General features: G+C 45.3%; 1 protein-coding gene across 1 annotated transcript in view; it reads right to left on the reverse strand.

The window, feature by feature from the left end:
* Positions 1 to 24194, reverse strand: part of dhx36 (DEAH (Asp-Glu-Ala-His) box polypeptide 36) — a 72977-nt gene that overhangs the window by 41094 nt on the left and 7689 nt on the right. The window contains exons 6-12 of the mRNA XM_038960979.1: positions 21129 to 21299; positions 20898 to 20977; positions 9138 to 9212; positions 8886 to 9052; positions 8446 to 8527; positions 7035 to 7175; positions 3288 to 3393 (exon numbers count right to left, since the gene is read on the reverse strand). Coding sequence (XP_038816907.1) covers positions 3288 to 3393; positions 7035 to 7175; positions 8446 to 8527; positions 8886 to 9052; positions 9138 to 9212; positions 20898 to 20977; positions 21129 to 21299 — 822 coding nt within the window. The remainder of the gene's footprint in view (positions 1 to 3287; positions 3394 to 7034; positions 7176 to 8445; positions 8528 to 8885; positions 9053 to 9137; positions 9213 to 20897; positions 20978 to 21128; positions 21300 to 24194) is intronic.

The raw sequence follows: 24194 nt of genomic DNA on the forward strand, positions 1-24194 counted from the left end.
CCATCAAGCCAATCCAACTTGTGGTAGGTGCTTCAGGAAGCATGGGGTGAAATCTCTTCAGATTACCTCAACAAATTGACAACTAGAATGCCAAAGGTCTACAGGGCTGTAATTGCTGCAAATGGAGGATTATTTGACGAAAGCAAAGTTTGAAGGACACAATTATTATTTAAATTAAAAATCATTATTTACAACCTTGTCAACGTGTTGACTATATTTCCTATTCATTTTGCAACTCATTTCATGTATGTTTTCATGGAAAACAAGCACATTTCTAAGGGACCCCAAACTTTTGAACGGTAGTGTATTTAAACTCACCAAAAAATGAAACGTCCTCTCACGGTCAACTGTGTTAATTTTCAGCAAACTTACCATGTATAAATATTTGTATGAACATAACACGATTCAACAACTGAGACATAAACTGAGCAAGTTCCACAGACATGTGACTAACAGAAATTGAATAATGTGTCCCTGAACAAAGGGGTGGGGGGTCAAAATCTAAAGTAACAGTCAGTATCTGGTGTGGCCACCAGCTGCATTAAGTACTGCAGAGCATCTCCTCCTCATGGACTGCACCAGACTTGCCAGTTCATTCTGTGAGATGTTACCCCACTCTTCCACCAAGGCAACTGCAAGTTCCCAGACATTTCTGGGGGGGAATGGCCCTAGCCCTCACCCTCCGATCAAACAGGTCCCAGACATGCTCAACGGGATTGAGATCCGGGCTTTTCGCTGGCCATGGCAGAACACTGACATTCCTGTCTTGCAGGAAATCACGCACAGAATGAGCAGTATGGCTGGTGGCATTGTCATGCTGGAGGGTCATGTCAGGATGAGCCTGCAGGAAGGGTACCACATGAGGGAGGAGGATGTCTTCCCTGTAATGCACAGCATTGAGATTGCCTGCAATGATAACAAGCTCAGTCCGATGATGCTGTGACACACCGCCCCAGACCATGATGGACCCTCCACTTCCAAATCAATCCTGCTCCAGAGTACAGGCCTCGGTGTAACGCTCATTTCCTTCGACGATAAACGCGAATCCGACCATCACCCCTGGTGAGACAAAACCACGACTCGTCAGTGAAGAGCACTTTTTGCCAGTCCTGTCTGGTCCAGCGACGGTGTGTTTGTGCCCATTGTCGACGCTGTTGCCGGTGATGTCTGGTGAGGACCTGCTTTACAACAGGCCTACAAGCCCTCAGTCCAGCCTCTCTCAGCCTATTGCAGACAGTCTGAGCACTGATGGAGGGATTGTGCGTTCCCGGTGTAACTCGGGCAGTTGTGGTTGCCATCCTGTACCTGTCCCACAGGTGTGATGTTCGGATGTACCGATCCTGTGCAGGTGTTGTTTCACGTGGTCTGCCACTGCGAGGACGATCAGCTGTCCGTTCTGTCTCCCTTTAGCGCTGTCTTAGGTGTCTCAGTACGGACATTGCAATTTATTGCCCTGGCTACATCTGCAGTCCTCATGCCTCCTTGCAGCATGCCTAAGGTACGTTCACGCGGATGAGCAGGGACCCTGGGCATCTTTATTTTGGTGATTTTCTGAGTCAGTAGAAAGGCCTCTTTAGTGTCCCAAGTTTTCATAACTGTGACCTTAATTGCCTACCGTCTGTAAGCGTCTTAACGACCGTTCCACAGGTGCATGTTCATTAATTGTTTATGGTTCATTGAACAAGCATGGGAAACAGTGTTTAAACCCTTTACAATGAAGATCTGTGAAGTTATTTGGATTTTTACGAATTATCTTTGAAAGACAGGGTCCTGAAAAAGGGACGTTTCTTTTTTTGCTGAGTTTATAAAAAACTTGGTTAATTTTTTCTATAATTTTGCCTAACAGGGTGGACATTTATAAATGGGACGTACAGACTAACATGAAACATAGAAAAATAGATAATTTGTGTTCATATTTATTTAGCTTTGCACCATTGTTTTCCCACTAAAGAAATTGACACTTCCTGAATGTGGTGTCATTGTAGAAAGGGTTATTTTCTTTAAACTCCCACACCAGCATAAATCCACTTCTTCGAGCTGAAAGACGATGGCCACAGTTCACCCATTATATTGCACAACGATGTAAGTCAATAAGTCATCATTTTAGTCAAAGTATGATTCTATATATTTGGTGAAGTGCCAAATATCTCCATCACATGTGCAAATGACTTAATTAACCAATCACCACAGTCAGAACCCTGACAGCCGGCCCCTAGCCTCAACTAAGAACACCGTCATGGCCAATCTACTGCTTTCCTCTCAGTTCTCTGACAATGTTACAGCCAATCAGCCGGCTGGCTCCCTTCTGAGTCATAGTAGCTGACAGAGACAGGGTTGCTGAATTTCATATGAACCTCTAACCCCAAACCTCTAGGCATTACTGTATAGAGAAACTCTCCTCTCTATGTTTCAGCTACACAGACTTTTTTCTCCATGTATCAAACACTGCTACTGGATAACGGTCCTACATGGGGAAGACCGTTTTTTGGGACAAAGATATGGGTGAATTATTGACTGAACTTTGCACTGGCTTATGTCGTATTTCACTCCATAAACAACAAAATAGCCGTTTCTTGGGACTCCACACTAGAGCCAGACCGATACATCGTTTCACCAATACCATTGGCCGATATTGGCCTTTTTCACACTATATCGGCCGATAATTCCACTGATAACTAATATTCAATAAAAATGATTAAAAAATGGAATCTCATGCTGATCTGAACACTTGCTGCCATTCTCATGATGTGTCATTATGGACACTACTGTATGTATTAAATCAACACTTGAAGCAGTTATTGGACAATTGCTCCTTTGGGTGGCAATATACAGTGGGGCAAAACAGTATTTAGTCAGCCACCAATTGTGCAAGTTCTCCCACTTAAAAAGATGAGAGAGGCCTGTAATTTTCATCATAGGTACACTTCAACTATGACAGACAAAATTAGAAAAAAAAAAACTTATTTTCCACCATAATTTGCAAATAAATTCATTAAAAATCCTACAATGTGATTTTCTAGATTTTTTTTCTCATTATGTCTGTCATAGTTGAAGTGTACCTATGATGAAAATTACAGGCCTCTCTCATCTTTTTAAGTGGGAGAACTTGCACAATTGGTGGCTGACTAAATACTTTTTTGCCCCACTGTATATGACAATTCAGTGTGGAAAATTTACAATTTCCATTTCCCTGCTGTAAAACAGAATATCGGCAGATATATCAGTAAGTTCTGTCCCCCCAAAAAAACATATCGGTTAGACTCCACACCAAGATAGTTAAAACTCACTTCCTGGCTTAGCACGATATGTCTGATCAGCTGCACGATGAGCTCAAGGTCAATCTTATCATCATCGTCCATCATCTCCAACACATCTATGGTTCTGTCAGAGTACCTGCCAATCAAAATGAGACAGACACGCAGAGTCCCCAATCACAGACAGGAACAGACACAAACAGGAAGAGATACAGACTAATCAATCAAAGAATGAGACAGTAATGCTATCAGTAATGACGCAGAACCCTAAACAAAAATAATTTATCAAATTGATTCTTTCATTTGTTAGACAGCTTTGATAATCCTCTCAGCAACCATTGTCCAATCAGAGTAATATAATGGACTAACAGCTAGACATGTCAGACATAATCTCTTTATTTAAACAACTGGAGATTCATCATGACATTGTCCCTCAGTAACTCACTTGTCTCGTAGTGTGTGGGCGTAGCAAGGCCAGCTTCCCCCACCCTCAGTAACTCACTTGTCTCGTATTGTGTGGGCGTAGCAAGGCCAGCTCACCCTCAGTAACTCACTTGTCTCGTATTGTGTGGGCGTAGCAAGGCCAGCTCCCCCTCAGTAACTCACTTGTCTCGTAGTGTGTGGGCGTAGCAAGGCCAGCTCCCCCTCAGTAACTCACTTGTCTCGTATTGTGTGGGCGTAGCAAGGCCAGCTCCCCCTCAGTAACTCACTTGTCTTGTAGTGTGTGGGCGTAGCAAGGCCAGCTCCCCCTCAGTAACTCACTTGTCTCGTAGTGTGTGGGCGTAGCAAGGCCAGCTCCCCCTCAGTAACTCACTTGTCTTGTAGTGTGTGGGCGTAGCAAGGCCAGCTCCCCCCCAGTAACTCACTTGTCTCGTATTGTGTGGGCGTAGCAAGGCCAGCTTCCCCTCAGTAACTCACTTGTCTCGTATTGTGTGGGCGTAGCAAGGCCAGCTTCCCCTCAGTAACTCACTTGTCTCGTATTGTGTGGGCGTAGCAAGGCCAGCTTCCCCCCACCCTCAGTAACTCACTTGTCTCGTATTGTGTGGGCGTAGCAAGGCCAGCTCCCCCTCAGTAACTCACTTGTCTTGTAGTGTGTGGGCGTAGCAAGGCCAGCTCCCCCTCAGTAACTCACTTGTCTCGTATTGTGTGGGCGTAGCAAGGCCAGCTCCCCCCCAGTAACTCACTTGTCTCGTAGTGTGTGCGCGTAGCAAGGCCAGCTCCCCCTCAGTAACTCACTTGTCTCGTAGTGTGTGCGCGTAGCAAGGCCAGCTTCCCCTCAGTAACTCACTTGTCTCGTATTGTGTGGGCGTAGCAAGGCCAGCTTCCCCTCAGTAACTCACTTGTCTCGTATTGTGTGGGCGTAGCAAGGCCAGCTTCCCCTCAGTAACTCACTTGTCTCGTATTGTGTGGGCGTAGCAAGGCCAGCTCCCCCTCAGTAACTCACTTGTCTCGTATTGTGTGGGCGTAACAAGGCCAGCTCCCCCCAGTAACTCACTTGTCTCGTATTGTGTGGGCGTAGCAAGGCCAGCTCCCCCTCAGTAACTCACTTGTCTCGTATTGTGTGGGCGTAGCAAGGCCAGCTCCCCCCCAGTAACTCACTTGTCTTGTAGTGTGTGGGCGTAGCAAGGCCAGCTCCCCCTCAGTAACTCACTTGTCTTGTAGTGTGTGGGCGTAGCAAGGCCAGCTCCCCCTCAGTAACTCACTTGTCTTGTAGTGTGTGGGCGTAGCAAGGCCAGCTCCCCCCAGTAACTCACTTGTCTTGTAGTGTGTGGGCGTAGCAAGTCCAGCTTCCCCTCAGTAACTCACTTGTCTCGTATTGTGTGGGCGTAACAAGGCCAGCTCCCCCCCAGTAACTCACTTGTCTCGTATTGTGTGGGCGTAGCAAGGCCAGCTCCCCCCCAGTAACTCACTTGTCTTGTAGTGTGTGGGCGTAGCAAGGCCAGCTCCCCCTCAGTAACTCACTTGTCTCGTAGTGTGTGGGCGTAGCAAGGCCAGCTCCCCCTCAGTAACTCACTTGTCTTGTAGTGTGTGGGCGTAGCAAGGCCAGCTCCCCCCAGTAACTCACTTGTCTTGTAGTGTGTGGGCGTAGCAAGGCCAGCTTCCCCTCAGTAACTCACTTGTCTCGTATTGTGTGGGCGTAGCAAGGCCAGCTCCCCCTCAGTAACTCACTTGTCTCGTATTGTGTGGGCGTAGCAAGGCCAGCTCCCCCTCAGTAACTCACTTGTCTCGTAGTGTGTGGGCTTAGCAAGGCCAGCTCCCCCCCAGTAACTCACTTGTCTTGTAGTGTGTGGGCTTAGCAAGGCCAGCTCCCCCCCAGTAACTCACTTGTCTCGTATTGTGTGGGCGTAGCAAGGCCAGCTCCCCCTCAGTAACTCACTTGTCTCGTAGTGTGTGGGCTTAGCAAGGCCAGCTCCCCCCCAGTAACTCACTTGTCTCGTATTGTGTGGGCGTAGCAAGGCCAGCTCCCCCTCAGTAACTCACTTGTCTTGTAGTGTGTGGGCTTAGCAAGGCCAGCTCCCCCCCAGTAACTCACTTGTCTCGTATTGTGTGGGCGTAGCAAGGCCAGCTCCCCCCCAGTAACTCACTTGTCTCGTATTGTGTGGGCGTAGCAAGGCCAGCTCCCCCCCAGTAACTCACTTGTCTCGTATTGTGTGGGCGTAGCAAGGCCAGCTCCCCCTCAGTAACTCACTTGTCTCGTAGTGTGTGGGCGTAGCAAGGCCAGCTCCCCCTCAGTAACTCACTTGTCTCGTATTGTGTGGGCGTAGCAAGGCCAGCTCCCCCTCAGTAACTCACTTGTCTCGTATTGTGTGGGCGTAGCAAGGCCAGCTCCCCCTCAGTAACTCACTTGTCTCGTAGTGTGTGGGCGTAGCAAGGCCAGCTCCCCCTCAGTAACTCACTTGTCTCGTAGTGTGTGCGCGTAGCAAGGCCAGCTCCCCCCCAGTAACTCACTTGTCTCGTATTGTGTGGGCGTAGCAAGGCCAGCTCCCCCTCAGTAACTCACTTGTCTCGTATTGTGTGGGCGTAGCAAGGCCAGCTCCCCCTCAGTAACTCACTTGTCTCGTATTGTGTGCGCGTAGCAAGGCCAGCTTCCCCTCAGTAACTCACTTGTCTCGTATTGTGTGGGCGTAGCAAGGCCAGCTTCCCCTCAGTAACTCACTTGTCTCGTATTGTGTGGGCGTAGCAAGGCCAGCTCCCCCTCAGTAACTCACTTGTCTCGTAGTGTGTGCGCGTAGCAAGGCCAGCTCCCCCTCAGTAACTCACTTGTCTCGTAGTGTGTGGGCGTAGCAAGGCCAGCTTCCCCTCAGTAACTCACTTGTCTCGTACTGTGTGGGCGTAGCAAGGCCAGCTCCCCCTCAGTAACTCACTTGTCTCGTATTGTGTGGGCGTAGCAAGGCCAGCTCCCCCTCAGTAACTCACTTGTCTCGTAGTGTGTGCGCGTAGCAAGGCCAGCTTCCCCTCAGTAACTCACTTGTCTCGTATTGTGTGGGCGTAGCAAGGCCAGCTTCCCCTCAGTAACTCACTTGTCTCGTATTGTGTGGGCGTAGCAAGGCCAGCTTCCCCTCAGTAACTCACTTGTCTCGTATTGTGTGGGCGTAGCAAGGCCAGCTCCCCCTCAGTAACTCACTTGTCTCGTATTGTGTGGGCGTAGCAAGGCCAGCTCCCCCTCAGTAACTCACTTGTCTCGTAGTGTGTGGGCGTAGCAAGGCCAGCTCCCCCTCAGTAACTCACTTGTCTCGTAGTGTGTGGGCGTAGCAAGGCCAGCTCCCCCCAGTAACTCACTTGTCTCGTAGTGTGCGGGCGTAGCAGGGCCAGCTCTCCTTGTACTCGGCCTCTTTCTGGTCCTTCTCCGGTCTGGAGTTCTGACCCTGCATGAAACCTCTCTTCCACCTGGGCCTCTGCTCCTTCTTCTGGGGACGATACCTAGTGGACACACACAAACACACAGTTCAGTCCAAAGTCTAAGATTACCAGATTAGAAGGTGCTAATCTTCCTCATTCCTTTAGGCTAGTGAATATATCCTAGTGTGCCCAGTAGGATCTCACCTAATCATCTCCAACACATCCTCCAGTAGGATCTCACCTAATCATCTCCAACACATCCTCCAGTAGGATCTCACCTAATCATCTCCAACACATCCTCCAGTAGGATCTCACCTAATCATCTCCAACATATCCTCCAGTAGGAACTCACCTAATCATCGCCAACACATCCTCCAGTAGGATCTCACCTAATCATCTCCAACACATCCTCCAGTAGGATCTCACCTAATCATCTCCAATACATCCTCCAGTAGGATCTCACCTAATCATCTCCAATACATCCTCCAGTAGGATCTCACCTAATCATCTCCAATACATCCTCCAGTAGGATCTCACCTAATCATCTCCAATACATCCTCCAGTAGGATCTCACCTAATCATCTCCAATACATCCTCCAGTAGGATCTCACCTAATCATCTCCAATACATCCTCCAGTAGGATCTCACCTAATCATCTCCAATACATCCTCCAATAGGATCTCACCTAATCATCTCCAATACATCCTCCAATAGGATCTCACCTAATCATCTCCAACATATCCTCCAGTAGGATCTCACCTGATCATCTCCAACACATCCTCCAGTAGGATCTCACCTAATCATCTCCAACACATCCTCCAGTAGGATCTCACCTAATCATCTCCAACACATCCTCCAGTAGGATCTCACCTAATCATCTCCAACTCATCCTCCAGTAGGAACTCACCTAATCATCTCCAACACATCCTCCAGTAGGATCTCACCTAATCATCTCCAACACATCCTCCAGTAGGATCTCACCTAATCATCTCCAACACATCCTCCAGTAGGATCTCACCTGATCATCTCCAACACATCCTCCAGTAGGATCTCACCTAATCATCTCCAACACATCCTCCAGTAGGATCTCACCTAATCATCTCCAACACATCCTCCAGTAGGAACTCACCTAATCCTCTCCAACACATCCTCCAGTAGGAACTCACCTAATCATCTCCAACACATCCTACAGTAGGAGCTCACCTAATCAACTCCAACACATCCTCCAGTAGGATCTCACCTAATCATCTCCAACACATCCTCCAGTAGGATCTCACCTAATCATCTCCAACACATCCTCCAGTAGGATCTCACCTGATCATCTCCAACACATCCTCCAGTAGGAACTCACCTGATCATCTCCAACACATCCTCCAGTAGGAACTCTTGCACTGGGAAGGTCATCCCCGGGATGTGGATCATAGGACAGTTATCTGGAGAGAGACAGGGAGGGGGCAGAGGGAGGAATTTACTGACTCTATTCAATGGTCATTCCCAATTTACATTTTTGATTTTCAAACTCCATTGCACATACTGCTACGACAGAAACACACTGAATCCCCACTGCTACGACAGAAACACACTGAATCCCCACTGCTACGACAGAAACACACTGAATCCCCACTGCTACGACAGAAACACACTGAATCCCCACTGCAACGACAGAAACACACTGAATCCCCACTGCAACGACAGAAACACACTGAATCCCCACTGCTACGACAGAAACACACTGAATCCCCACTGCTACGACAGAAACACACTGAATCCCCACTGTTTGTCATTGCGTACTAAAGTATTTGGAGAACTTCTCAGCGTTGAGCGTGGCACTCATGAGGATGACCTTGAGGTCCTGTCGGACTCGGAGCAGGTCTTTAACAATGATGAGCAGAACATCAGAGTGAAGGTTCCTCTCATGAATTTCATCCAAAACCAGGTGGCTGATGGTGGACAACAGACTGACAGGGAGAGAGAGAGAGATTTAGAAACAGAGAATGATGGGAGAGGAGGATGATGAAGAGGACAGAGAGGAAAAACACTCACGGGGATGAGCGGAGCCACTGTAGAATAATACCCGTTGTACAATACAGCACCGAGCCCTGTTTCCGTGGTAACCGACTAAAATGAAGAAGAAAAAAAATACACAATTAAATACAAACACTTATTAATACAGGTTATAACAGCTTATATACTTATTAATACAGCTTATATACTTATTAATACAGGTTATTACAGCTTATATACTTATTAATACAGTTTATATACTTATTAATACAGGTTATTACAGCGTATATATATATTAATACAGGTTATTACAGCTTACATACATATTAATACAGCTTATATACTTATTATTACAGCTTATATAATTATTAGAGCTTATATACTTATTAATACAGGTTATTACAGCTTATATAATTATTATAGCTTATATACTTATTAATACAGGTTATTACAGCTTATATACATATTAATACAGCGTATATACGTATTAATACAGGTTATTACAGGTTATATAATTATTATAGCTTATATACTTATTACAGCATATATACATATTAATACAGCGTATATACGTATTAATACAGGTTATTACAGCTTATATAATTATTATAGCTTATATACTTATTACAGCATATATAAATATTAATACAGGCTATTACAGCTTATATACTTATTACAGCGTATATAAATATTAGTACAGGCTATTACAGCTTATATACTTGCTTATTAATACAGCTTATATACATATTAATACAGCTTATATAATTAATACAGCTTATATACTTATTAATACAGGTTATTACAGCTTATATACTTACTTTCCCTAATATACTGTAAGCCATTTAATCAGGGCCCAGAAAAAGAAAGAGGGAGGAGGGGGAGGATGTTGGATAGTGGGAGAAAAATACGATAGCCCTAGGCAAGGTCAGACATTAATGATGACCAGCTGGCCCGGGGCCAGTAAAAACACGTGTTGGGCCAGTGGATCTCATCAGTGACTTTTCTGACCGGGCCAGTAACTTATCAGCGCATTTCTACGTTCCAGTTCAACATTTAGCTGCTATGTCGCAGTCTATCACTGACTACAACAAACGGAAAAGTCATGCTGTATTTGAGCCATATGATTGGTCGTTCGTTCAAGCACCACACCACACTTCCGCAAGTCACAACTTCGAGTGGTACATGATTAGATGCCTTAACACAGCACACGCCAGCTGTCCAGAGCAAAATGAAGCGCCCATCACTCTACTCTCAAAGCTTATTTCTTATAGGGAACGTTATTTACAAAAGTAAAACTTCAATAGTGAACATATTAGCAATATGCTGGCTACTGTTAATAGTCTGCTAAAAGATAGCTACACAAAGACACCTAGAATTTGTATTACCTAGCCTGCTGTAGTCAGGTCCGTATCGCTTTTGGAATTTATGTCTTAAAGGGGTAGCGTCCTATTTTGAGATGTAAAAAAATATATTCTCAAAATGTCATAGGCCTACTTTAGAAACACAAAGTAATGCAATGTCATTCTAGAGAATACAGTAATGACTTGCATTGCTAAATTATATTGCACAGCTTTTTAAAAAGGGCCAATGCAGCATTTTGTTTTATCCCAATATCAAATGATTTCTGGGTAACAATGAAGTAATTACCTTACTGTAACTGTTTACAATTAAAATTGTCAAAAATAAACAAAATTGGCTTCTAAGCTAAATGGAATTTCTGTGTAGGAGTGATCTGAGTGAGGGATGTGTAACCTGAAAACCAGCTGTAATTAGCTGAGAGGAGGGCAAACTCTTTGTTATTGGTCTACTAACCAAAAACCCCACCCAGCAAAACAAGTTGTAATTTCAGGCGATCTTTTCAAACAGCTTTTACACTAAAATTGCATCATGATTTTCACAATTTCAGTTTCATTCAAACCTCAGTGCAGAAATATATAACTAAAAAACAAAGGAAATCACATTTTTGAACGCACTGGCCCTTTAATACAAATCATAATACACACGCACGCAGCGTGACAGAAATACTATCTTCTTCCAAGGCTGATGTGTAGTCCCAGTATGACGTGTGTGAATGTAGCCTTGATCACATTAACCTCTCTGAGCCTCATGGACACATTATTTCCCCAGTCGGTCATCTCTCCTCCATGTCATCTCTCCCTCATTGCAACCTAATTGTCTTTTTCCTCCTCTCCCCGGCCATCTATTCTGCCCTCTTTCCTATGACTATCTATTCTGTCCTATTTCCACTGGCCATCTATTCTGGCTTAAAGGGGTAGCATCCTACTAAGATGACGCCCGAAGAACCTGGCTAACGTTTTACTTCTCCCAAACAATTGTGCTATTTTGTTAGTTTTTTTTGCGTAACTCATTTTTTTTACTTATGTTGTAAATAATGTTGCTGCTACCATCTCTTATGACCAAAAACAAATTCTGGACATCAGAACAGCGATTACTCACCGCGGACTGGAAGAAACTTTTTCCTTTAACGAGTCCGACAAGAAGGATACACTACTTTCACTGGAACAGGCCCAGATTCCCGTAATTTGCTTGAAGAAAAGACGGTGGAAAAAGGGGCCGCAGAATGGGCTGCCTTCTGAGAATCCGTAGGCAAGCGAGTAAACTCCCACTACCATCCGTTCTTCTTGCTAACGTGCAATCATTGGAAAATAAAATTGATGACGTGCGATTAAGATTATCCAACCAACGGGACATTAAAAACTGTAATATCTTATGTTTCACCGAGACGTGGCTGAACAACGATATGGATAATATAGAGCTGGTGGGATTTTCCATGCACCAGCAGGACAGAGAAGCTACGTCTGTTAAGATGAGGGGTGGGGGTGTGTGTCTATTTGTCAGTAACAGCTGGTGCGCGATGTCTAATATTAAAGAAGTCTCGAGGTATTGCTTGCCTGAGGTGGAGTACCTTATGATAAGCTGTAGACCACACTATCTACCAAGAGAGTTCTCATCTATATTATTCATAGCCGTCTATTTACCACCACAGAACGAAGCTGGCACTAAGACTGCTCTCAACCAACTCTATAAGGCCATAAGCAAAGAAGACAATACTCACCCAGAAACGGCGCTCCTAGTGGCCAGGGACTATAATGCAGACAAACTAAAATCAGTTTACCAAATTTTAACCAGCAATTTCCATGTGCAACCAGAGGAAAAAATACCCTAGACCACCTTTACTCCATACACTAAGATGCATACAAAGCTCTCCCTCGCCCTCCATTTGGCAAATCTGACCATAATTCTATCCTCCTGATTCCTGCTTACAAGCAAAAATTAAAGCAGGAAGCACCAGTGACTCACTCAATACGGAAGTGGTCAGATGACGTGAATGCTACACTACAGGATTGTTTTGCTAGCACATACTGGAACATGTTACGGGATTCATCCAATGGCATTGAGGAGTACACCATATCAGTCATCGGCTTCATCAATAAGTGCATCAACGACGTCGTCCCCACAGTGACCGTATGTACATGCCCCAATCAGAAGCCATGGATTACAGGCAACATCCGCATCGAGCTAAAGGCTAGAGCTGCCGCTTTCAAGGACAGGGAGACTAATCCAGACGCTTATAAGAAATCCCGCTATGCCCTCAGACGAACCATCAAACAAGCAAAGCGCCAATACATGATTAAGATTGAATCCTAATACACAGGCTCTGACGCTCGTCAGATGTGGCAGGGCTTGAAAACTATTACGGACTAAACACCTCCCTCTGCAACTGGATTCTGGACTTCCTGACGGACTTCCTCCAGGTGGTAAGAGTAGGCAAAAACACGCTGATCCTTAACACTGGGGCCCCTCAGGGGTGTGTACTTAGTCCCCTCCTGTACTTAGTCCCTTCCTGGCCCCCATTAACATCAACGGGGCTGTAGTGGAGCGTGTCGAGAGTTTCAAGTTCATTGGTGTCCACATCACCAACGAACTATCATGGTCCAAACATACCAAGACAGTCGTGAAGAGGGCAGGACAAAGCCTATTCCCCCTCAGGAGACTGAAAAGATTTGACATGGGTCCCCAGATCCTCAAAAGGTTCTACAGCTGCACCATTGAGAACATCCTGACTGGTTGCATCATCGCTTGGTATGGCAACTGTTCGGAATCCGACCGTAAGACGCTACAGAGGGTAGTGCATATGGCCCGGTACTTCACTGGGGTCAAGCTTCCTGCCATCCAGAACCTATGTAATAGGTGGTGTCAAAGGAAAGCCCATAAAATTGTCAGAGACTCCAGTCACTATAGACTGTTTTCTCTGCACGGCAAGCGGTACCAGAGCGCCAAGTCTAGGCCCAAAAGGCTCCTCAACAGCTTCTACCCCCAAGCCATAAGACTGTGTAACAATTAATAAAATCGCCATCGGACTATTTTACATTGACCCCTCCCTTTTTGTACACTGCTGCTACTCGCTGTTTATTATCTATGCATAGTCACTTCACCCCTACCTACATGTACAAAAATTACCTCAACTAACCTGTAACCCGGCACATTGACTCGGTACCAGTATCCCCTGTATATAGCCTCGTTATTGTTATTCTTATTGTGTTACTTTTTATTACAATTTTTAATTTAGTTTATTTGGTAAATATTTTCTTAACTATTCTTGAACTGCACTGTTGGTTAAGGGCTTAAGGGCTTGTAAGTAAGCATTTCATCATAAAGTCTACACTTGTTGTATTCGGTGCATGTGACAAATACAGTTTGATTTGGCCTACAATTCTGTCCTATTTCCCCTGACCATCTATTCTGACTGTCTATTCTGTCCTATTTCCCCTGACCATCTATTCTGACTGTCTATTCTGTCCTATTTCCCCTGACCATCTATTCTGACTGTCTATGCTGTCCTATTTCCCCTGACCATCTATTCTGACTGTCTATTCTGTCCTATTTCTCCTGACCATCTATTCTGACTGTCTATTCTGTCCTATTTCCCCTGACCATCTATTCTGAATGTCTATTCTGTCCTATTTCCGCCAACCATCTATTCTGTCCTATTTCCCCTGATCATCTATTCTGACCATCTATTCTGTCCTATTTCCCCTGATCATCTATTCTGACTGTCTATTCTGTTCTATTTCCCCTGACCATCTATTCTGACCATATATTCTGTCCTATTTCCCCTGACCATCTATTCTGACTGTCTATTCTGTTCTATTTCCCCTGACCATCTATTCTGACCATATATTCTGTCCTATTTCCCCTGACCATCTATGCTGTCCTATTTCCCCTGATAATCTATTCTGACTGTCTATTCTGTCCTGTTTCCTCTGATCATCTATTCTGTCCTATTTCCCCTGACCGTCTATTCTGTCCTATTTCCCCTGATCATCTATTCTGACTGTCTATTATGTCCTATTTCCTTTGGGTGTCTATTCTGTCCTATTTCCTCTGGGCGTCTATTCTGTCCTATTTCCTCTGGGCGTCTATTCTGTCCTATTTCCCCTGGGCGTCTATTCTGACCACTATTCTGTCCTATTTCCTCTGGGTGTCTATTCTGTCCTATTTCCTCTGGGTGTCTATTCTGTCCTATTTCCTCTGGGCGTCTATTCTGTCCTAGTTCCCCTGACCATCTATTCTGACCACTATTCTGTCCTATTTCCTCTGGGTGTCTATTCTGTCCTATTTCCTCTGGGTGTCTATTCTGTCCTATTTCCTCTGGGCGTCTATTCTGTCCTATTTCCCCTGACCATCTATTCTGACCACTATTCTGTCCTATTTTCTATGATCATCTGCTCTTGAGTATCTCATGCTACACTGTACACATTTTTGTCATTTAGCACAGAGGTTCCCAAACTTCTTCACTCGGGGCCCCCCTTCCAGCATTGGAAGAACATCCCGCGCCTCACCTTCCCACGCGTGCACACGCCACATCTACGGGCACAAGCACTGTTCATGACACAAACTGTTCACACCCCTCTTGTTGGTGGAGAGAATTTAGCAGGTTTAAAGCTTATTTCCTGCAATTGTACATGTTTTTTTCATGGGGGTGCAAAGAAAATGTTGCCAATTTTAAAGCACATTTTCTTGCAATTCTATAAATTTTGCATTATCTAATGTGTATTCATGTCATATTTGAGTGACCCAAAAATTATAACAATATCTATGGGCAAAAGAAATGTGTCCCCCCCGACCCCCCCACAGTTTGGGAACCACTGATTTAGCAGACACTCTTTTCAAGAGAGACTTACAGTTAGTACATCAATCTTAACCTCGACAGGATCGGTGTGTGCCCCGCGCGATGGTTGAGCTAACGTGCGCTAATGTGATTAGCATGACGTTGTAAGTAACAAGAACATTTCCCAGGACATAGACATATCTGATATTGGCAGAAAGCTTACATTTTTGTTAATCTAACTGCACTGTCCAATTTACAGTAGCTATTACAGTGAAATAATACCATGCTATTGTTTGAGGAGAGTGCACAGTTATGTACTTGATTATGTATCAATAAATCAATTAGGCACATTTGGGAAGACTTGATACAACATTTTGAACAGTAATGCAATGGTTCATTGGATCAGTCTAAAACTTTGCACACACACTGCTGCCATCTAGTGGCCAAAATCTAAATTGCACCTGGGCTGAAATAATACATTGTGGCCTGTCTCTTGCATTTCAAAGATGGAACAAAAAAAAGCATGTTTTTTTTCTTTGTATTATCTTTTACCAGATCTAATGTGTTAATTTCTCCTACATTCGTTTCAAGTTTCCACAAACTTCAAAGTGTTTCCTTTCAAATGGTATCAATAATATGCATATCCTTGCTTCAGGTCCTGAGTTACAGGCAGTTATATTTGGGTATGTCATTTTAGGCGAAAACTGAAAAAAAGGGTCCGATCCTCATTAAGATATCTAGGTGAAAACCACATGTACTCTTCTCTCTCTTTCACAGATCTCCTCTGTCTACGCTCTTCTCTCACTTCCCTGCTCCCCTTGGCCTTTGATCCCTCTAATCCACTGATCCTGTTATCTTCTCTCTCTCTCTCTACAGCTCTCCTCTCGTCTGTCCATCTCTCTCCTTCACACTCCTCCCTCTCCTTACTCCCTCTCCTTCTCAAGCGCCCCCCCCCCTCGAGCACACACACACAAACATGGGAGCACACACACACACAAATAGCGCGCACACACAAACAAGGTGCGAGCACAGACACACTCACAACTGGCTGCTTGTACATAGTTCTCTCAATCCATTAGCGCAAAACTCAACTCATCCTGACTGGTGATCCCAGAGATTGAGAAATCAATAACCCAGGTGATCACTGACAGGAGCGTGGCTTAGGAGGACTATAGGGGATTTATAGATCTCCTTTCAAAGCCCACCATCTGTGGAAACGACTCAGAAATCTAAACTAACATGAGAGGTCATCACAACACATTTCCTATGCAAAACAGCATACACCTTTAATTACTTTAGTAAGAAGAAGAAGAAGAGAATGAGAGAGAGACAGAAAGATGAGAGAGACAGAAAGAAAGAAGAGAGAGAGACAGAAAGAAGAGAGAGAGACAGAAAGAAAGAAGAGAGAGACAGAAAGAAGAGAGAGAGACAGAAAGAAAGAAAGAAAAGAGAGAGAGAGACAGAAAGAAGAGAGAAAGACAGAAAGAAGAGAGAGAGGCAGAAAGAAAGGAGACAGAAAGAAAGAAGAGAGACAGAAAGAAAGAAGAGAGAGAGACAGAAAGAGAGAGTGCGACTGAGGGACCACTGAGGCTGTAGACAGCTGTGTAGGTTGTACAAGCTAGGTGACTGAGGGATCACTGAGGCTGTAGACAGCTGTGTAGGTTGTACAAGCTAGGTGACTGAGGGACCACTGAGGCTGTAGACAGCTGTGTAGGTTGTACAAGCTAGGTGACTGAGGGACCACTGAGGCTGTAGACAGCTGTGTAGCCATCTTGTCTGGATGTTTAGATGTTCTCAGTGAGTCTCAGTGGAGATGTGTTCTGCACCATACAGACACACAAACAGACACACTGAGCTCACGTTCTTACGCTCCGGCTGACATGGCAGCGTTTGTTCTGTGTTTCTGTTCAACTCTGATGTTAGTGGCGGATGGAGCAAAACAACTAATCCCATCAAGGGTGTGTGTGTGTTTGGGCTGAAGAACTAGACGCATTGGTAGTGTGTGTGGGGTTATGGGGTAGAGATGGACAGGGTTATGGGGTAGAGACGGACAGGGTTATGGGGTAGAGACGGACATGGTTCTTTGGACTTTATATGGCGATTGACAACTAACTTTCATAAGGTGAATTACCACAACTGACCTCAGTTCATCTTTCAAACACCCACCTGGGTATATGTTCCTAAAAAACCAATGAGAAGATGGCATGTGGGTATATGTTCCTAAAAAACCAATGAGAAGATGGCATGTGGGTAAATGCATCTAAAAACCAATGAGAAGATGGCATGTGGGTAAATGCATCTAAAAACCAATGAGAAGATGGCATGTGGGTAAATGCATCTAAAAACCAATGAGAAGATGGCATGTGGGTAAATGCATCTAAAAACCAATGAGAAGATGGCATGTGGGTAAATGCATCTAAAAACCAATGAGAAGATGGCATGAGGGTAAATGCATCTAAAAACCAAATGAGGAGATGGGAGAGGCAGGACTTGCAGCACGTTCCGCATCACAAATAGAATCAACTTCTATTTTAGCGCCTGGCAACGCAGACGCTCGTTGACGGCGAGAGCAGTGTGGGTACAATGATAGAAAAACATGTATGTGTACAGCACGCAACGCAGCCGGTGTGGTCAGCATGTTAGTCTGCTTGGAGGCTAAGCAGAGCCCACTACACCCACACAGACCTCAGGCCCCCCTCTGCCTGCAACCCATAACCCTGTCTGTCTGTACCCCATAACCCTGTCTGTCTGTACCCCATAACCCTGTCTCTGTACCCCATAACCCTGTCTGTCTGTACCCCATAACCCGGTCTGTCTGTACCCCATAACCCTGTCTGTCTGTACCCCATAACCCTGTCTGTCTGTACCCCATAACCCTGTCCGTCTCTACCCCATAACCCTGTCCGTCTCTACCCCATAACCCTGTCCGTCTCTACCCCATAACCCTGTCCGTCTCTACCCCATAACCCTGTCCGTCTCTACCCCATAACCCTGTCCGTCTCTACCCCATAACCCTGTCTGTCTGTACCCCATAACCATGTCCGTCTCTACCCCATAACCCTGTCCGTCTCTACCCCATAACCCTGTCCATCTCTACCCCATAACCCCACACACACTACCAATGCGTCTAGTTCTTCAGCCCAAACACACACACACCCTTGATGGGATTAGTTGTTTTGCTCCATCCGCCACTAACATCAGAGTTGAACAGAAACACAGAACAAACGCTGCCATGTCAGCCGGAGCGTAAGAACGTGAGCTCAGTGTGTCTGTTTGTGTGTCTGTATGGTGCAGAACACATCTCCACTGAGACTCACTGAGAACATCTAAACATCCAGACAAGATGGCTACACAGCTGTCTACAGCCTCAGTGATCCCTCAGTCACCTAGCTTGTACAACCTACACAGCTGTCTACAGCCTCAGTGGTCCCTCAGTCACCTAGCTTGTACAACCTACACAGCTGTCTACAGCCTCAGTGGTCCCTCAGTCACCCAGCTTGTACAGCCCACACACACACACACACACACACACACACACACACACACACACACACACACACACACACACACACACACACACACACACACACACACACACACACACACTTTCTAGTTAGTCAGAAGCATTGGGGATTAGAATTATCAGAGTTTAAACCCTGTATTCTATGTGCAGCTGCGCTTTCTCCACGCCCTTAACCCTCCACGCCCTTAACCCTCCACGCCCTTAACCCTCCACGCCCCTAACCCTCCACGCCCCTAACCCTCCACGCCCCTAACCCTCCACGCCCCTAACCCTCCACGCCCCTAACCCTCCACGCCCTTAACCCTCCACGCCCTTAACCCTCCACGCCCTTTACCCTCCACGCCCTTTACCCTCCACGCCCCTAACCCTCCACGCCCCTAACCCTCCACGCCCTTTACCCTCCACGCCCTTTACCCTCCACGCCCCTAACCCTCCACGCCCTTAACCCTCCACGCCCCTAACCCTCCACGCCCCTAACCCTCCACGCCCCTAACCCTCCACGCCCTTAACCCTCCACGCCCTTAACCCTCCACGCCCCTAACCCTCCACGCCCCTAACCCTCCACGCCCCTAACCCTCCACGCCCTTAACCCTCCACGCCCTTAACCCTCCACGCCCCTAACCCTCCACGCCCCTAACCCTCCACGCCCTTAACCCTCCACGCCCTTAACCCTCCACGCCCCTAACCCTCCACGCCCCTAACCCTCCACGCCCCTAACCCTCCACGCCCTTAACCCTCCACGCCCTTAACCCTCCACGCCCTTAACCCTCCACGCCCTTAACCCTCCACGCCCTTAACCCTCCACGCCCTTAACCCTCCACGCCCTTAACCCTCCACGCCCTTAACCCTTTACACTCGTACCCGTATCCAGATTGAAAACGGCTGATTTGGGCACTAATAAGTGCCTAAATTGGAACGTTAGTGGCTGTACAGTAACATGCTATACATGACTTCAGAACTCAGGCTCTGTGCTTCACAGCTCTGTATGGGTTGACTGACATACGTTCTGACTTTAGGCAACTTTTGCAAAAACTAAAATAGTCAATGAGTGAAATGCTGTAAATTGAGAGGACTATGTATTTTGAAAGGTGAGACATTGAGGATTATAATAAATATTGCTTTGATGTCATACAAGCAAGCCACATACCTGTGAGTCCAAAATGTACACTTCAAATTTCCATATGATAAAACTCATGTAATATACAGTGTCAACGTTCATGATCTCTATGTTTGACGTACAGTTACCAGATGACATGGCCTCATACCCTGGGTTGTTCTGAACAGAATGAGCCCGTTTGTCTGAGCAGAATGAGCCCGTTTGTCTGAGCAGAATGAGCCCGTTTGTCTGAGCAGAATGAGCCTGATAATGCGCTGTGTCACACATACCGGAGTGCACTAATCACTCCCTTCTATACGCACCAAAATTACAAATCGGTTTCTCTGAATTGCCCTGTGAAAGCCTAACATTGTAAAGATCATATTTTATAACTTAGCTAGTCATGTTTGCAATAGAACATGCTTTAAAACGATTCTGCCCTCCTGATGCAGACTGGTTTATAATGGACCGTTTTGGGACTGCGTAAACAACAGTAATTGTGTGACGGCGGGGATAGAGTGCTTGCTCTAGTTCCTCAACGGCACAGCTAGGACAGCTAAAAACAGCACCTTACAGTTGAAGACTTGTTCTTTGAATCATAAAAGTGCAGAGAAATGACTTAGGAACTGTACACTTTGGAGAGGTGTGTGGTTTCTTGGAGATACTATTTAGTCCTCTCATTCAAACTCTTGTCATTTTCTTGTCTTATGTTGCACCTATCCTACATTTTCCAGGAATATTCTCAACATGTTACTGAATGTATTCAGAGTATTTTCACATTTCCTTATCAACAAATGCGGCGAAAAGTACAGTAAATGTCAAACGCACATAAAATCAACAGTGTAATGTTTGGATTCAGTCTTGTGTCAGGTGAAAGTTGTCCTCAACTTTGGCCTAATAATCTCCAAACTGTTTCAATTACTACCATGCTTGTGCTTTTCATATTTCTTCTGTAAGAAACATTTAAAATGTAGCCCGATCCATATAGGCCAATTCCCACGAGCATAAAGGGTTAAAGAGAGGTTCCACTCCAAACAGAAAACTCACCTCTGCAGGCGGATCTGATAACCACATGAGTTCCCGTCCCCCACACTCTCAGCCCTCTCCGCAGCCACCCGCTCCGCTACCTAAAACACACACATACACACACAATGAGAGGAGAGAGTACACACCTGCAACAAGCACACATCAGAAATGGGACGATACATATATTCAAAAAGGTAGGACACACACACACCTGGAACAGGTGGAATACGCACGCACACACACACTACTTACAGATATGGCACTGATGCGACGTGGCTGGGTGCAGACCACCCTGCAGACTGAACCCATGCCCCTCTCTATGTAGTCATCCAGGATGAACTGGGTCACCTGGGTGGTTTTACCACACCCTGTCTCTCCACTGACCACCAGCACCTGGCTGGACCTGATCAACTCCACCAACTCCTGATGAACCAGAGAGAGGACAGGACAGAGGTAAGGCAAGTACCACCAGCACCTGGCTGGACCTGATCAACTCCACCAACTCCTGATGAACCAGAGAGAGGACAGGACAGAGGCAAGAGCCTTTTTGTAGCTGTCAGATGAAAACCTCTCATCATCCTTAATAACTTCACTTCTTATCTTTTCAGGAAATGGAAAACAAGTCAATATTTTAAACATTAACAAGCATTTCAAAACTTCTGACGACATTTAGAATACATTTATTGGTCCTGGAGTTATGAAATGACCAGAGTACATTGAGGAGAGTTGCTTTCAATACATGTACAAAAACAACAATAACAAAAGAGTGAACGTATACAGATCGACAACCATGTCTGTATGGACGTCGCTTTGAGTACGGGGTCATTGTTATGCTGACACAGGAAAGGGCCTTCCCCAAACTGTTGCCACAAAGTAGGAAGCACAGAATCGTCTAGAATGTAATTTCATGCTGTAGCGTTAAGAGTTCCCTTCACAGGAACTAAAAGGTCCAAACCATGAAAAACAACCCCAGACCATTATTCTTCCTCCACCAAACTTTACAGTTGGCACTACACATTAGGGCAGATAGCATTCTCCTGGCATCCGCCAAAACACAGATTTGTCCGTCGGACTGCCAGATGGTGAAGTGTGATTCATCACTCCAGAGAACGAGTTTCCACTGCTCCAGAGTCCAATGGCAGCGAGCTTTACAACACTCCAGCCAACGGTAGTGAGTGTTTCAACCGAGGACAGCTGATTTATACGGGCTGCTTGCTTCAGCACTTGGCAGTCCCATTAAGTGAACACGTGTGGCCTACCACTTCGCGGCTGAGCAGTTGATGTTCCTAGACATTTCCACTTCACAATAAAAGCACTTACAGTTGACCGGGGCAACTCCAGGATGGCAGAAATTTGACGAACTGAGTTGTTGGAAAGGTGGCATCCTATGACGGTGCCACGTTGAGAGTCACAGAGCTCTTCAGTAAAGCCATTCTACTGCCAATGTTTGTCTATGCAGATTGCATGGCTGTGTGCACAATTTTATACACTTGTCAGAAACGGGTGTGGCTGAAATAGCCAAATCCACTAATTTGAAGGGGTGTCCACACATACAGTACCAGTCAAAAGTTTGGACACACCTACTTGTTCAAAAGTTTTTCAGTATTTGTATAATTTATTCTACATTGTAAAATAGTGTATACATCAAAAATATGAAATAACAAATATGGAATCATGTAGTAACTAAAAAAAGTGTTAAATATATTTCATATTTGAGATTCTTCCAAGTAGCCACCCTTTGCCTTGATGACAGCTTTGCACACTATTGGCAAGCTTGGCATTCTCTCAACCAGCTTCACCTGGAATGCTTTTCCAACAGTCTTGAAGGAGTTCCCATATATGCTGAGCACTTGTTGGCTGCTTTTCCTTCACTCTGCAGTCCAACTCATCCCAAAGCAGATCAATTGGGTTGAGGTCAGGTGATTGTGGAGGCCAGGTCATCTGATGCAGCACTCCATCACTCTCCTTGTCAAGTAGCCCTTACACAGCCTGGAGGTGTGTTGGGTCATTGTCCTGTTGAAAAACAAATGATAGTCCCACTAAGCGCAAACCAGATGCGATGGCGTATCGCTGCAGAATGCTGTGGTACCCATCCTGATAAAGAATGCCTTGAATTCTAAATAAATCACTGACAGTGTCACCAGCAAAGCACTCACACACCATCACACCTTCTCCTTCATGCTTCATGGTGGGAACCACAAATGCAGAGATCATCCGTTCACCTACTCTGCGTCTCACAAAGACTCAAATTTGGACAGATTTCCACCGGTCTCATGTCCATTGCTCGTGTTTCTTGTCCCAAGGAAGTTTCTTCTTATTGGTGTCCTTTAGTAGTAGTTTCTTTACAGCAATTCGACCATGAAGGCCTGATTCATGCAGTCTCCTCTGAACAGTTGATGTTGAGTTGTGTCTGTTACTTGAACTCTGAAGCATATATTTGGGCAGCAATTTCTGAGGCTGGTAACTCTAATGAACGTATCCTCTGCAGCAGGGGTAACTCTGGGTCTTCCGTTCCTCGTGGCGATCCTCATGAGAGCCAGTTTCATCATAGCGGTTGGGATCTTGCGACTGAACTTGAAGAAACTGTCAAAGTTTTAGACATTTTCCGGATTGACTGACCTTCATGTCTTAAAGTAATGATAAACTGTCATTTCTCTTTGCTTATTTGAGCTGTTCTTGCCATAATGTCACGACTGACCACGAGAATCCAAATAGGTCAGATCAAGTTTGCAATGAATAACTTCAATCAGACCCCCTTTCACCAAAGGAATGTGCTTTGTCTCAACAGACGTTCTTGCCACTGAAACTCCCAAGACGTTCAAAAGTGAAAACTGGAACAATATTTTGAACGTAAAACATGGGGAACGGTCAGGGGCGATCTCTAGAACACTAATGTAATTTTGTTTGTTATTTTGTGATGTCATTACAAAATGTCATAAAGGAAAACTGTAACTTGAAAAGTTCACACACTACATACAGTTGAAATCAGAAGTTTACATACACCTTAGCCAAATATATTTAAACTCAGTTTTTCACAATTCCTGACATTTAATCCTAGTAAGAATTCCCTGACATAAGTCAGTTAGGATCACCACTTTATTTTAAGAATGTGAATTGTCAGAATAATAGTAGAAAATTATTTATTTCAGCTTTTATTTCTTTCATCACATTCCCAGTGGGTCAGAAGTTTACATACACTCAATTAGTATTTGGTAGCATTGCCTTTAAATTGTTTAACTTGGGTCAAACGTGTCGGGTAGCCTTCCACAAGTGTCCCACAATAAGTCGGGTGAATTTTGGCCCTTTCCACCTGACACG

This window comes from Salvelinus namaycush, chromosome 23, assembly GCF_016432855.1.
Source record: "Salvelinus namaycush isolate Seneca chromosome 23, SaNama_1.0, whole genome shotgun sequence".
Lineage (NCBI taxonomy): Eukaryota > Metazoa > Chordata > Actinopteri > Salmoniformes > Salmonidae > Salvelinus > Salvelinus namaycush.